At 38.6% G+C, this 16,657-nt stretch overlaps 1 protein-coding gene across 4 annotated transcripts in view; it reads right to left on the bottom strand.

The window, feature by feature from the left end:
- LOC133290359 (nudix hydrolase 3) overlaps positions 1 to 16,657 on the bottom strand; it is a 62,489-nt gene that overhangs the window by 12,902 nt on the left and 32,930 nt on the right. For 3 of the 4 annotated variants that reach the window (XM_061488430.1, XM_061488428.1, XM_061488429.1), the window contains 5 exons: positions 13,562 to 13,639; positions 13,367 to 13,462; positions 12,869 to 12,975; positions 12,534 to 12,702; positions 11,568 to 11,651 (listed from right to left, as the gene is read on the bottom strand). In XM_061488430.1, the coding sequence (XP_061344414.1) occupies positions 11,568 to 11,651; positions 12,534 to 12,702; positions 12,869 to 12,975; positions 13,367 to 13,462; positions 13,562 to 13,639 (534 nt within the window). The remainder of the gene's footprint in view (positions 1 to 11,567; positions 11,652 to 12,533; positions 12,703 to 12,868; positions 12,976 to 13,366; positions 13,463 to 13,561; positions 13,640 to 16,657) is intronic. The other variant, XM_061488431.1, reaches the window with a different exon arrangement.

The raw sequence follows: 16,657 nt of genomic DNA on the forward strand, positions 1-16,657 counted from the left end.
TCCAAAAGGTCCCCGAAAAAAATTTTCAGTGGCGGCTGATGGCGGCAAGAGGCAAAGAAATTAGGGTTTTGTTAAAAAAAAAGATAATATGTGCGGAAGCAAAGCCCTCAGATCGAGAGCTCTGATACCAACTTGAAAAAGGGTATTCTAATATATTATAGAATTGTAAATAATCTGTACAAAGGGTTCTCTATTTATAGAGAATACTTGACCTAATTTTAACCTAATGGGCTTGGCCCAATATAACAAATAAATGACTAAATAATAACTAAATAATTATAATTTACAACAATTTGGCTTCATCACAAGCGTCTAGGGCACCCACCATTTAGTCTATTGAAGTCAATGTTTCCTTCTCTGTTTCTAAATCAGTCAGTTGAGACCTTTCATTACGATGTTTGTGAATTTGCAAAACACCAACGAGTGTCCTTTCCTTCTAGTGTTATCAAAAGCATTGAACCGTTTTCTCTAATTCATTTTGATATTTGGGGCCCTTCTAAAGTGCATAGTATTTCAGGTGCAAAGTGTTTCTTTTATTGACGATTGTACTCGGGTGACATGAATATTCTTGATGAAAGACAAGTCTGAAGTACCAGAGATATTTGTTCGATTTTATCACATGGTCGAGACTCAGTTTGGTAAGAATATTAAAAGACTAAGATTTGATAATGGTAATGAGTACGTTAACCAACGTCTGTCGCAATTCATTTCGGACAGAGGTATGATTCATAAGCTCACATGTGTTGATACCTCTCAACAAAATGGGGTTGCTGAAAGAAAAAAAGTCACCTCTTTGAAGTCGCTAGAGCGCTACTGTTCCAAACTTCCTTCACGGGTCCTTAACAATAACCGTCCTATTCATTCCACGACTTCCTTCTTTCCTTCTGTTCCCATTTTGCAGAGTCTTCCACCAAGAGTGTTTGGTTGTATTGCCTGTGTCCATGTTCATAAAGAACATCGCAGTAAGTTAGATCATAGGGCTCTTAAGTGTGTCTTCCTTGGTTATGCCTCTGATAAAAAAGGTTACAAGTGTTATCATCCTCCGAGTCAAAAATTGTTGTTTCTATGGATGTCACCTTTCATGAATCTATGTCCTTTTTCCATGGTCCTCATCTTCAGGGGAAGAGCAGTTCTTCAAAAGACTCGTTCCCTTCCTTCTTTGAGTCTGCATTATCCTTGTCTACTCCTACACCTCTCCCCGTTGTGTTCACTCCTGATGTGTCAGAACCTTCAAGTACACCTGAGATACGAAAAATTTTGGCACCTGAATTGGTATATCAGAGGAGGAAACAACTCATACTGCTTCACCAACAACCTCAATCGTCTGAATCAGTCTCCTCGTGCTTGGTTTGGGAGGTTTACTAAGGTTATGATGACCTTAGGATTCAAACAGAGTCAAAGAGACCACAGACTTTTCTTTAAGCACTCCCAAGATAGGAAGCTTACTGTGCTCCTTGTGTATGTTGATGACATTATTATAACAGGGGATGATATTGTGGAGAGACATGTTCTACAAGCACGACTAGCATCTGAATTTGAGATTAAAGACCTTGGGAGATTGAAATATTTCCTAGAGATAGAAGTAGCTCATTCAAAGGAAGGAATTTTTATCAATTAGAGGAAATATGTCTTGGATCTTCTTAAAGAAACAGAAAAACTTAGGTGTAAACCATCTAGTACTCCTATTGAGCAGAATCACAATATTGGTTATGAAGGGGAGAGTCTTCCAGTTGATAAAGGAAAATATCAGCGGCAAGTTGGGAGACTGACATATTTGGCTCATAATAGATCGGATCTAACTAATGCTGTTAGTATTGTGAGTCAGTTCATGTATAATCCAAAAGAAAAACACATGCAAGCAGTAGAGAAAATTCTTCAGTACCTTAAAGCCACTCTTGGTAAAGGATTGTTATTCCGGCACGATGGAAATCTCTCTTTAAAAGTTTATACTAATGACGATTATGCTGGATCCGTGATTGACCGTCGATCTACTACTGGTTATTGTATGTTCCTCTGTGGTAACTTAGTGACATGGAGGAGTAAGAAACAGGATGTGGTTGCCAGGTCAAGTGCAGAGGCTGAATTTCGAGCTATGGCTCAAAACATTTGTGAATTATTGTGGTTGAAGATTATACTTGATGGTCTTAAAATAAGATATGAAGGACCTATGAAGCTATTTTGTGATAATAAATCAACCATTTTATAGCTCATAATCCAGTTCAACATGATCGAACTAAGCATATTAAGGTCGACTGTCATTTGATCACAGAGAAATTGGATAGCGGGTTGATCGCCACTCCATACATCCCTTCCGGGCGTCAATTAGCTGATATTCTGACGAAGAGACTTCCCTTAGATAGATTTCAAGAGCTTACTAGCAAGTTGTGAATGATAAATATCTATTCCTCAGCTTAAGGGGGAGTGTTGTAAATAATTGTATTGTAATTATTTATTTTTATTTATTTTTCATTCTAGAATCTTCTTTGAACTTAGCCCATTAGTTCATTCAGCCTCTATAAATAGAGAGCTCTTGTACATTTGTAATTAACAATTTTTTCATAATACAATCCTACTTTTCAAGTTTTTTCTTTTCAAGTATATCTAACACGCCCCCTTACATAAAAGCTCTTTGGATTTGAAGCGTAAACAATACACAAATTGACCTACCTTTTGCTGAAATTTCACTTTTTATTTGAATAATGTGGATGACAAGGATCGAATTCTAGACCATTTGGCCATAGAATCTGATACTATGTCATGAACCAACTAATCCAAAAGCTTGTGCTGTTAGATGGAGACAAACGAATGGTTTTAAATTAAATTTCTAACAACTATGGTAAAATGTTATGGACTTGTGATCTCTAAGCTGGTTTATGGTTCATTTGGCTTGAATACAAAAGAATTTTGAGTAAAAATTCATGTGTGCTCATCAATTTTTCAGGGGATTTCTTTTCCAAATATTCAAAGGAAATGAGAACCTTCTTGAGCTTATGTTTTTCTTTTCCTATTCATGTTCCTTTAACTGACTTTTTTCCATTTAAGGAAGATTCCTGATCCTCTAGCTATTTATTTCCTTATACAAAATAAAGTACAGAAACTGTTGTAAATATTAGAATTATTTGTGTATTATTTGTATTAGTTAGAATACTCTAGAAGTGTCTTTCGGCTTAGCCCATTAGATCTTTTAGTCTCTTTAAATAGAGAACTCTTGTACAACTATTACTACAATTCAATAATATACAATCCTTTACTTTCAATTTGGTATCAGAGGTCTCGATTCCGAGGACTCTGCTTCTGCGACTGCTATCTTTAGAGCGGAACCCTATTTATTTACTTCTCGCCGCCACTGAAATTTTTTTCAGCGAACCTTTTGGACCGAGAGGACCGCTGGACTCTTTTTTCCCAGATCTATCCATTTACGGACATTTTCCAGTCACAAAACGAACCAAACAACCCCAAAATACCCAAACCGCACCTGATCTCATCGGAAATAACTGTTCCGGTGACCTTTGGAGCTCTGATCAGTCACAGACAGCATCGCAACGTTCGGGCGACCCTGCCGTGAAAAGCCCACCCCCGCCGGAAACCAGACGCGCCCTCACACGCCACCTGCATTCTCTGCGTGTGGGACTCGCGCACCACCACTTTCTCGGCGTGTGACATCGCGTGCCGCAGCCGTTTTGCCTTAGACCACCATGGTTCTCCTCGCCTTCTCGGTTCCAGATCTGTCCTTTCCTGCTTGATCAGACACCTTTCCATAAGTGGGTCTTTGGTCTCGCCATAAAAATCGGATTTTTTCGGTCTCTCAAGACTCCTTTGATCAGATCTGGCTTATTTGTTACTACTTGGGACGTTCAAAGGCTTATTGGTAATTATTTTCATTCTTTTTTGTGCTGCCTTATTCTCTTTTCATCCATGGAGATTTGTTCCTTTGCTATGTTTGATAAGATCACACACCCTACGCCTCTTCTTGCTTCTTGCACTGATTTCAAAAGTTATGGAGATTATGGATTCTGGTTCACCTGATCATGACTTGTCTAACTGATCCGTTTCTTTCATATCATCCTACTAGTGGTATTCATACTATACCTGTAGCTGATGGATCCCACAAATCAATTATGGGTTATGGTAACATTCAAATTCAACCTTCCTTGCTTTTAAAGAATGTTCTTCATGTTCTAGCTTATAAGTGGAGATAAGATTAGTGGAGAGCTGAGGTAATATCAAAAAAACAAATATTCTTCATGTTCCTCAGCTCTCCACTAATCTATATTCTTCATGTTCCTCAGCTTTCCACTAATCTTATCTCGAGTCATAAGCTTACAACTGACATGAATTGTGTTGTCACCTTTTTTTCTACCCATTGTGTTATTCAGGATCTCACCACAGGGAGGATGGTTGGAGTTGCTAAAGAGCAGGGTGGGTTGTACTTTCTCATTCCAGAGCATGTTACAAGTGATACCATGAATCAATTATTGATGACTCATCACTTGTCTACTTCATTCTCACAAATTTGGCTTCATCACAAGTGCCTGGGGCACCTGTCATTTAGCCTGTTGAAGTCAATGTTTCCTTCTTTGTTTCTGAATCAGTCAATTGACTCCTTCCATTGTGATGTTTATGAACTTGCAAAACACCACATTGTGCCTTTTCCTTCAAGTTCAATAAAAAGCATTGAGCCCTTTACTCTTATCCATTCCGATGTTTAGGGCCTTTCTAAAGTGCATAGCATTTTAGGTGCTAAGTGGTTTGTCTCTTTTATTGTTGATTGCCCTTGGGTGATGTGGATATTCTTGACGAAAGACAGGTCAGAAGTACTATAATTATTTATTCGGTTTTATCACATTTATCACATGATCGAGACACAGTTTGGTAAAAGCATTAAGCGATTAAGATCTGACAATGGTACATAATATGTCAACCAACAACTGTCACAATTCATTTCAGATACGGGTATTCATGAGCTCACATGTGTAGACACCCCTCAACAAAACGGGGTTGCTGAAAGAAAAAATCGTTACTTGCTTGAAGTAACCAGAGCATTACTTTTGAGACATCTGTTCCCGGCTCTTATTGGGGAGAAGCTATGTTAACAACAGCTTATTTGATCTACCGTTTACCCTCCCGAGTGCTTGGTCATGTCAGTCTTGTTCATTCCATGATATCCTTCTTTCTTTCGGTTCCAATTATGCAGAGCCTTCAATCTTGAGCTTTGGGCGTATTGCCTTCATCCATATTCATAAATAACATCGGAGCAAATTGGACCCTCGAGCTCTTAAAAGTATCTTCCTTGGTTATGCTCCAGACAAGAAGGGGTACAAATGCTATCATCCTCCAAGCCATAAGTTTTTTGTCTCGATGGATGTCACATTTCATGAATCTGAGTCATATTTCCCTCATCCTCACGGGGAGAATAAGTTAGAAGCTTCGTGCATTTTCTCCTTTGAGTATGAGCCTTCTTTACCATTACTCATACCTCTTCAGTCAGTCTTTACTTCCCCACATGCTCCAAAAGTTGATAACAAGAAAGAAGACTTGGTTGATGAGGTTGAGAGTTCTTCTGATACTTCATGTGACATGCTTCCTATTAATCGACAGAAAGTACGCAAAGCTGGGACACTGAAACTACGGTACCAAAGGAAGAAACAACTCACACTGCTCCACCAGCAACTGCAATCTCCTGAACCACTGGTATGTACTAAATGCACTACCTATTCTGTTCCTGAGCCTGATATTAATTCTGATGACTTACCCATTGCGATAAGGAAAGGAAAAGGTCTTGTACCCAACACCATATCTCTCATTTTGTCTCCTTTAAGAATCTTTTTATGCAGCATAGAAGTTTTATTATAGCACTTGACTCCATTTCAACTCTGACATTAGTGCATGAAGCATTAAAGGATAATAAATGGGTTCAAGCCATATGCGACAAGATGAATGCTTTGGAGAAGAATAATACATGGAAAGTCATTGACAGGCCAAACGAAAAAAAAAGGCAGTAGAGTGCAGATGGGTGTATACTCTGAAGTATAATTCTGACGGGACTCTTGAGAGGTATAAGGTTTGAATAGTAGCCAATATTACAAAGAAACATTTGCTTCAGTGGCCAAAACGAGCTTTGTAAGAATTCTATTATCGCTTGCTGCTCACTTAAATTGGGATTTGAAACAATTTAATGTGAAAAATGTCTTCCTCAACGGAAAATTAGAAGAGGAGGTTTACATGGAGATCTCACAAGGATTTGACTCTACAAATAGAGATAATAAAATTTACAAATTAAAGAAGGCGTTGTATGGCTCGAAGCAATCCCCACGTGCTTGGTTTGGAAGATTTACCAAGGTTATGGTTTCATTGGGATATAAGCAAGGTCAAGGAGATCACACACTTTTCTTTAAACATTCTTAAGAAGACAAGCTCACTATCCTTCTATTTTATGTTGATGACATTATTATTACAGAGGATGATATAGGTTGTAAAGAACCTTGGGATACACCACCCCAAAAGCTAGCTCTAAGGGTGGGAGAGCCCAAAGCCTTATAAACTCCACATTAGTTGCACATACAACCAATGTGGGACTATATATCTCAACACGCCCCTACACACAAGAGCCTATATATATATCAACACTCCCCCACATTAATTCAGAGAGTTACAATATGTAGAGACTCTAATGGGCTTAAGTGAAAGGCTCAGACCTAATACAATCAGCATAATTACAGACTAATCAGCATAATTACAGACTAATCATATCTAATCATATTTAATATATTCTAACACTCCCCCTCAAGCTGGTGCGTATATATTGTGAGCATCAAGCTTGCTACAAATATATTCAACCCGAGGACCTCTAAGAGCTTTAGTGAAGACATCTGCTAGTTGATCATTAGAGTTGACAAAAGTTGTCTTCATTTCTCCTGACTGAATCCTTTCTCGAATGAAGTGACAATCAATCTCTATATGTTTGGTTCTCTCATGAAATACAGGATTAGAGAATATATGTAGCTCAGCTTGATTATCACAAATGAGTGTCATGGGTTGTTTCTGTTCACAAAGATGAAGCTCCTGAATCAACTGCTTTAACCAGATTAATTCAAATGTAGTAATTGCCATTGAACGATACTCAGCTTCTGCACTAGATCGAGCAACAAGAAGTTCATTCTTGCTCTTCCAAGAAATTAAGTTTCCTCTAAAGAAGACACAATAGCCAGAAGTAGAGCGCTGTCTGAGGGTGATCCTGCCCAATCAGCATCTGAATAACCACAAATTTCTGTATTTCCCTGATACGAATACAACAAACCTTTTCCTGGTGCTTCTTTGATGTATCGGAGGATCCTCACAGCAGCATCCCAATGAGAATCACAAGGGGAATCAAGGAACTGACTAGCCGTACTAACAGCGAATGAAATGTCTGGCCTAGTCACAGTAAGATAATTGAGCTTCCCAATTAGCCTCCGACAACGACCTAGATCAGATAACGGCTCCCCCTGTCCGAGCAATAACTTGACATTGGGATCCATGGGTGTATCAAGTTGGTTTACACCCCAACATTCTCTTCTAGGATATCCAAGGCATACTTCCTTTGACAGATAGAAATGCCCTGGCTAGATTGTGTTTCTCAATACCCAAGAAGTAACGCAGCTTCCCGAGGTCCTTTGTTTGAAATTGACTGAATAAATACTGTTTTAACTGACGAATTCCAGCTTGATCACTCCCGGTGAGAATGATGTCATCAACATAGACTAACAAATAGATGCACTTATCAGGAGATGTGATCCTATAAAATACAGAATGGTCAACTTTACTGCGAATTAAACCAAACGCCTGAACAGCAGAACTGAAGCGACTAAACCATGCCCGAGGAGACTGCTTGAGACCATATAAGGATTTGCGAAGACGACACACCTTTCCAGACTACCCCTGAGCAACAAAACCAGGTGGTTGCTCCATTTATACTTCTTGTAAATCACCATGAAGAAAGACATTTTTGATGTCAAGTTGAAGGAGTGGCCAGTGACGAACAGCAGCAAGAGCAAGAAATAGGCGAACTGACGCCATCTTAGCGACCGGAGAGAATGTATCGCTATAATCAAGGCCGAAGATTTGAGTAAAACCCTTTGCAACTAGGCGTGCCTTGAGTCGATCAACATGACCATCAGGTCCAACTTTCACATTAAAAACCAAGCGACAACCAACTATAGACTTCTCTGGAGGAGCAGAAACAAGGTCCCAAGTGCCATTGGAATGAAGTGCAGTCATCTCATCAAGCATCGCTTGGCGCCACCCTGGATGAGAAAGTGCTTCACCTGTGGTCTTAGGAATAGAAACAGAAGAAAGACTAGAAACAAAGGTGAAATGAGGTGAAGAAAAACGGTCATAGCTCAAAAAGGTATAAAGAGGATAAGGGTTACGAGTAGTACGTGTCCTTTTCTTTGAGCAATGGGAAGAGCCTCTGGTGAAGGAGTCGGAGGGGAAGAATCAATAGCAGTGGGTGATGAGTCAGCAAGAGTCGAGTCGACAGGAGGCATAGTTTTGCGACGCTGATAGGTGAGAAGTGGACGGTCCTCAGGTATAGAAGCAATAGGTAGCTCATCTGGAATAGAAGCACCTGCAGCTGGCAAAGACATGTCAAGAAAAGAAACAGGAAGAACATGATCAACCTGTGACAATTGAGATGTGATAGAATTAAAGGGTTGTTGATCAAGAAAACTAACATCAGCGGAAACAAAGTAACGCTTAAGATCGGGAGAATAACAACGATAACCCTTTTGAAGACAAGAATAACCAAGAAAAATACATTTAAAGGCTTTGGATGTTAACTTATCCTTACCAGGAGTGAGATCATGAACAAAACAGGTACAACCAAAGACATGTGGGGATAGAGGATAGAGAGGAACATCTGGAAGCAATAAGTTATAAGGAATGTCATTATTAATCACAGATGAAGGCATACAGTTGATGAGAAAACAAGAGGCAAGGACTGCATCGGCCCAGAAGAGAAGAGGAACATGCATGTGAATAAGAAGAGTCCGTGCAGTCTCAATGAGATGTCTATTCTTATGTTCAGCTACTCCATTTTGTTGTGGAGTGTAAGGATAAGTAGTTTGGTGTAAAGTACTCTTAGTGGCTAAGAAATTAGAAAAGTCAACAGAAACATATTCCTTAGCATTGTCACTACGTAAAATACGAATAGAAACACCAAATTGAGTATGAATTTCAGCAGAAAATTTTTGATAAATAGAAAATAACTCAGAACGGTTTTTCATTAAATAAATCCAAGTACAACGTGAAAAATCATCAATAAAGGTAACAAAATACCAAAAACCTAAAACAGACACACTACGACTAGGACCCCAAATATCTGAATGAATAATTGAAAAAGGAGCATCAGCTCGTTTATTGACTCGAATAGCAAAGGAGGAGCGTATGTGCTTTCCTTGATCAATTTACTAACAGATATTAAATTATAAGGGATGTTAGGAATGTAATAGACAGATGTCAAGGTCAATGAGGAGGTTGGACAGATTTGTCCAATCCCATGAACAGGGGCCTTAGTGCCATCGCAAGAGTAAAAGAGGGTAAATTATCAGAATATGTAAGGGATGAAAAGAGTTCCTTATTACCACATGGATGATCAGTAGCACCTGAGTCAAATATCCAAGGACCAAGTGATGCAGAATAAGAAAACACAAAAAACGGGATTACCAGTTTCTGAAGCAAAGGCCTGAGACTGAGGAGAGACCTTCCTGAGAAAGGTCTAGAGAGCTGCATAGTCTTCAAAGGAGAGAGAGATTGTACCATTTGAAGCAGTACCCGATTGATCTATATTAGCAGCATGAGAAGGTCGCAGGTGAGGATACTTTATGTCGCAATGTTCCTCATAATGACCAAGTTGCTCACAATAGTGACAACGAGGTCGCTGACCACGTTCTCCTGATCTATCGATGACGTATCAGCGTCTTCTGAATCTTAATAAGAATTCTGCTCCTGCATCGCCTGCTGTTGTTGATCCTACTGCTCTAGTTTCCCGCACTAACTTTCGCGGGAACATTGGAGGTGGACGTGGTCGTGGTAGAGGCCAGGGAGGACGCGGACATTATCATATTCCGCAGGGAGACCAGAAAGTGTGGCAACCATAAAGAGACGTTCTACCTGATTCCGATATGCAGAAGCATCAGTAGGGTAGGGCAACATATCCAAATATGCCTGCATCAAAGATCGACTTTTGCCAACATATGTCTCCATCTGAATGTCAGATGATTTGCACAGATCCATAAACTGAGACATGATAAAATAGAGCTGCTGAACATCATTAGTGTAGAGGTGTTTTGCTTCCTCCCACACTTCAGTGCAAGTTTAAAAGAGTAGAAGATGTCCAAGACTACTGGATCAATAGACTGCCAAAGGATACTCAGACGCTGGTTGTCAATCTTTTCCCAATCAGATTTTTCCTCCTTAGGAACATCAGTAGATTTAGTCGTGAGATGGTTCCCATGTCCCTGTCCAAAGAACCAAACTCGAAGAGAGGTGGCCCAGTTCTTGTAATTAACAAAATCCTTCAACTTTGAAGAGGTAATGGGCCCAACATTGGTGGAGATGATATTAGGAGAACGTTTGACAGGAGGAGAGGGAGAACTGACCTCCGAATGAACAGGAGAAGTTGTTGCCATTATACTAAATCACAAAGGTATAAACCGAGTAAAAAAGAACGAACCTGAACACCGATCAAGAAGAGGTGCACATAAAAAGTCAGACCCACAGAGAACCAACCACAGATCTGGAAAAAGGAGAAGAAGGCGAGCCTTTCTGTCCAAGACCGACCGGAAAAAGCTGCCGGAACAGAGCACATGCGCCGGCAGAAAATGGCGCGTGAGGCCCACGCGCAGAGGAGATGGGCGGCGCGTGACGGCTGCGATGGTGGTCGGACTTCCACAGACTTGGTCGCCGGGAGGAGACGGTTCTGATCGCGTGTGGTCTGGACTGAAAACTCGCCGGAAAACTTCTCAGGCGGCCTGAACAGTGACGGACGGTGGTTCTGGTGCCGTCGGAGGTGCTGACGCGTTCATAAATTACTCAAAAGGGGCTTACAGCCCTTGATGGCTTGCCGGAAGGACGCATGACAAAGAAAAGATGACTCCTAAGCAGTAGGCTTAGGTTTTAAAGCGAAAACAAGGTTTTAAGCGGAAGCGAGGGTCCCCAGAACAAAAAAGCTCTGATACCAACTTGAATATGAAAATAATATATTGTGTATTAATCTGATAAAAAGAGTTACAATATATAGAGACCCTAATGGGCTTAAGTAAGAAGCCCAGAACTAATCTAAAAGAATATTTACAGATAGGAAGTAATCTAATCATATCTAATCATATCTAATCATATCTTAATCATATCTAATCATATCTATTCTAACATAAATATTAGAATTATTTGTTTATTATTTGTATTAGATAGAATACTTTAAATAGAGAAATCTTGTACAGCATTACTACGATTCAATAGTATACAACCTTTACTTTCAATTGAAACTTTTGTAATTCTCATTTCATCTCGAAGAAAAAAAAGTAAATAACCTGGGAGACTAAGAACCTCAATGCCCAGAGGCCAACTATATCAGCTTTTGCTTCTTCCATAGCTGAGTGAAACTCTTGTAATTCCTATATCAAAAGGTAAGTTATTGATATTAATGTTATATAGAAATAAAATGATGTGATACACACAGTTGTAATTTTCTGAACTTAAGATGCTTCTCATTTCTTGGTCGATGGAGTCCAAGGTGTTACTGAATACACAAGATTTAGCATGACATAAATGGCAGACAGGACTGATAGTTCTGTCAACTGAGGATGGAAAATATCTTTTAAGCCAGACAATATAGAAACAAAGTAGCAGAGTTACTCGGGACATATTAATTGAATCACCATTTACCACCACCTTTGTTCTCTACTGTATTAAGGATATTGCTTTTTCTTTTTTCTTTTTCCCAATCCATGTTCAATAAGCATTATCTAGATTTGCCTATTTCAGAATGATTATTGGAAGTAAATTATCTCATGAGATTTTCACTAGATAAGCTCATGTGAAAATTGTGTCTATCTCTCTCTTTATAGATAGTAAATAGGTGAAATCCTATCAAAACCTAAAATCAGATGATTCATCCCTATGATTATGCACCCCTGTTTCCAGCTTTTGCAGAATTAATATATTTAGTGACAATCTGTAGTCTGTACTATTCTCTCTCTCACTCACCCACTTTCTCTTCTCCATCTGTTATCTTGTGTTTTCTCTAGCTTGCCTAATGGTCCTAAATCACTAAGTTTAATCCTTGAAAAAAATTTAAGTTAATACCAGAAACGAAAACCTGCTTAAAATGTAACGTTGCATCATGTCCATGGCAGGACCTCATTGTTAAGCAACATTTTAATAATAATACGACAATGAATTTAGTGGCCCATACTAACACCATCACAAGGTAGGTTTACTGCAGAAGTTTCAGCATTGAAAGAAATTGCTGAAATGAGGCATATTATCTAACTGACCAATCTCACAGTAGACTTCTGACCATTCGGAAGTGTTATGGTATGAGGTCCAATTCCATGGCAGCATTCATGGCAAATTGTATGAGTAAAAAAAGATTCAAAATCTACAAGTTCTTTTTGTTCCTTTGCTACACAGGCATCAGCTATAGGGAGAAGAATATGCTTGAACCTGTTAAGAATTGCCAGGTTTCCTCAACATAAACTATTGATTTAGAAAAAATAATAATAATAAAATAAAATAAAATAATAATAATAATAATACAACAGAAGAGACCCATTCACAATAATAAGTTTTAACTCCAACAAACTAAAATTTTCAGGGCCACAAATTTTACTTTGCCTCAGATACATTCTTAAGCATAACCATTGATGTGCCTCGGTCTTTCACAATACGCTCATCATTTGGTAGGTTGAAAGCAAGCGTCTGTGGTCCCTTGACATCCTGAAATAATTCATTAATGTAAATTTTCCAGTTTGGTAACTTTAAGCATAAAGTACTGCATTACAACTGAGAACCCCTCGTGAATTTCATTGGAAAGGATACAGGGATATTTTTGTCTACCACAATAACTGCTTAAGGCAGATGACATGGATTGTAATGTTTATCCGCTCTGTTGTCATGATGTACCATTATCATTCTTAAGGAATTTGGTTTTTATTTACTTTTCAAAAGCATTCCAAGTAAATCATGTCTTATACTAGTATTTTGGACTGTAGATTAGTTCAAGCACACACGCATATATATATATATATATATATATATATATATATATATATATATATATATATTGAGAGAGAAAGACACTCAATATTCAAACATTCCTAACACTCACCCCTGCATTATATAAAAGCTGGATAACACGGATAGGTGCTGCATTTACATCTTTTGATTTGTACGCACTGTCCATTGGGAGATTTTCCTCCAGCAGCTTCAGTAGCAGAAGTATTTAAGATGGCAGTCATAGAAAAAAGAAAAATAAAATAAAACTACAAAACTCATTCACATTGAAATGCTTGGAACGTAGTACCTGCAGATTATCACCAAAAAGTTTTAATTGAGCCGTTGCTTCATCGTCCTTGACTCCAATATATGCTTCAAAGGTAGCCTAAAAGAATTGCAATGCAATTACTAAGACTTTTCAAGTGAGAGAAGTTTTTCAGAGAATAATCACTTAATCAGTCTATCAGATCATAATTTATATTTATTTTTTTTCGGTAATCTGAATGGTATCCTCTGGCCGTAACCGAAGACTAATCCCCAATTGAGCACTGTCGGACCCTTTCGGGGGCAGCTCTTCCAAATCTTTTTTTTCCATTCCCAGGGCTCGAACTTGAGACCTCTGGTTAAGGGACCCAGGCTCCTTACCACCTGTGCCAAAGGAGTTTGGTGATCATAATTTATATTTGATTATTCATTATAGTGTCTGTTAGAAGATATTAGATATAATTAAATATGATTAGATATGATCGGATTACTTCCTATCTGTAAATATTCTATTTGGATTAGGTCTGGGTTTTTCACTTAGGCCCATTAGAGTCTCTATATATTGTAACTCTCTGAATAAGATCAATACACAACATATTATTTTATATTCAAGTTGGTACCAGAGCTCTTTTGTTCTGGGGACCCTCGCTTCCGCTTAAAACCTTGTTTTCGCTTTAAAACCTAAGCCCACTGCTTAGGAGTCCTCTTTTCTTTGCCGTGCGTGCTTCCGGCAAGCCATCAAGGGCTGTAAACCCCTTCTGAGTCATTCCCGAACGAGTCATTCCCAATGTCAAGTTATTGCCCGGACAAGAGCAGCCATTATCTGATCCTAGACGTTATCGGAGGCTAATTGGGAAGCTTAATTATCTTACTGTGACTAGGCCAGACATTTCTTTCGTTGTTAGTACGGCTAGTCAGTTCCTTGATTCCCCTTGTGGCTCTCACTGGGATGCTGCTGTAAGGATCCTTCGATACATCAAAGGAGCACCAGGAAAAGGTTTGTTGTATTCGGATCAGGGAAATACAGAAATTTGTGGTTATTCAGATGCTGATTAGGCAGGATCACCCTCGGACAGGCGCTCTACTTCCGGCTATTGTGTCTTCTTTGGAAGAAACTTAATTTCTTGGAAAAGCAAGAAACAACCTGTTGTTGCTCGATCCAGTGCAGAAGTTGAGTATCGTGCAATAGCAAATACTACCTGTGAGTTAATCTGGTTGAAGCAGTTGATTCAAGAGCTTCATCTTTGTGAACAGAAACAATCCATGACACTCATTTGTGATAATCAAGTTGCGCTACATATATCCTTTAATCCTGTATTTCATGAGAGAACCAAACATATAGAGATTGATTGTCACTTCATTCGAGAAAAGATTCAGTCAGAAGAAATCATGACATCTTTTGTCAACTCTTCTGATCAACTAGCAGATGTCTTCACTAAAGCTCTAAGAGGTCCTCGGGTTGAATACATTTGTAGCAAGCTTGGTGCTCACAATATATACGCACCAACTTGAGGGGGAGTGTTAGAATATATTAGATATGATTAGATATGATTGGATTACTTCCTATGTGTAAATATTCTGTTTGGATTAGGTCTGGGTCTTTCACTTAAGCCCATTAGGGTCTCTATATATTGTAACTCTCTGAATTAGATCAATACACAAGATATTATTTTATATTCAAGTGTGTCAAAGAATTTAGAGATTCATCCCAGAACATGGCATCCATAAACATAGGTGATTTCGCAGATATACCTACCTCAAGCTTAAATGCACCAGAACTCGGTCCATTAAGCTCTATGGCAAGACAAAGTTACTTTATTCTTCCAACTAAGCAACTTTACGTACCCAATTTTATTATGCTTACATAATCCAGGCAAATGTTACTATTGTTTTAAATAATATATTGGATAATTGTCCTAGGGAGTTGATAAAGAGATCATTTTATTGATAAAATTGTATATTACATCTGTACAATTGTTCTCTATTTAAAAAGACTAAATAACCTAATGGGCTAAGCCCAAAGAAGATTCTAGAATGAAAAAATAAATAAATAAACAAATACAATTATTTACAACACTCCCCCTCAAGCTGAGGAAAAGATATTTATCATTCTCAGCTTGTTAGTAAACTCTTCAAACCTTTATGAGGGAAGTTCATTTGTCAGAATATCAGCTAATTGACTTCCAGAAGGGATATATGGAGTGGTGATCAACCTGCTATCAAGCTTCTCTTTGTTAAAATAGCGGTCGACCTCAATGTGCTTAGTCCGATCATGTTGAACTGGATTATGAGCTATACAAATGGCGGACTTATTATCACAAAACAACTTCGTAGGTCCTTCACATCTTATTTTAAGATCCCCAAGTATATTCTCAACCACAATAATTCACAAATGCCTTGAGTCATAGCTCGAAATTCAGCCTCAGCACTCAATCTGGCAACCAGGTCCTGCTTCTTACTCCTCCATGTCACTAGGTTACCACAAAGAAACATACAATAACCAGTGGTAGATCGACGATCAGTTACGGATCCAGCATAATCAGCATCGGTATAAACTTCTAAAGAGAGATTGCCATTATGCTGGAACAACAATCTTTTACCAGGAGTGGCTTTAAGATACTGAAGAATTCTCTCCACTGCCTGCATGTGTTTTTCTTTTGGATTATGCATGAACTGACTTACAATACTGACAACATAAGCAAGATTTGGTCTAGTATGAACCAAATATATCAATATCCCAACTAACCGTTGATATTGTCCTTTATCAACTGGAGGACTCTCCTCTTCATAACCCATCTTGTGATTCTGCTCAATAGGAGTACTAGAGAGTTTACACCCAAGTTTTTCCGCTTCTTTAAGAAGATCAAGGACATATTTTCTCTAGCTGATAAAAATTCCTTCCTTTGAATGAGCTACCTCTATCCCTAGGAAATATTTCAATCTCCCAAGATCTTTAATTTCAAACTCAGAGGCTAGTCGTGCTTGTAGAAAATGTTTCTCCGTAATATCATCACCTGTTATAATAATATCATCAACATATACAAGGAGCACAATTAGCTTCCCAATTGGGAGTGCTTGAAGAATAGTGTGTGATCTCCTTGACTCTGTTTATATCTTAAGGCCAGCATAACCTTAGTAA

This window comes from Gastrolobium bilobum, unplaced genomic scaffold, assembly GCF_033153095.1.
Source record: "Gastrolobium bilobum isolate Gb01-03AN ecotype WA unplaced genomic scaffold, APGP_CSIRO_Gbil_v1 utg8818, whole genome shotgun sequence".
NCBI classification, from domain to species: Eukaryota; Viridiplantae; Streptophyta; class Magnoliopsida; order Fabales; family Fabaceae; genus Gastrolobium; species Gastrolobium bilobum.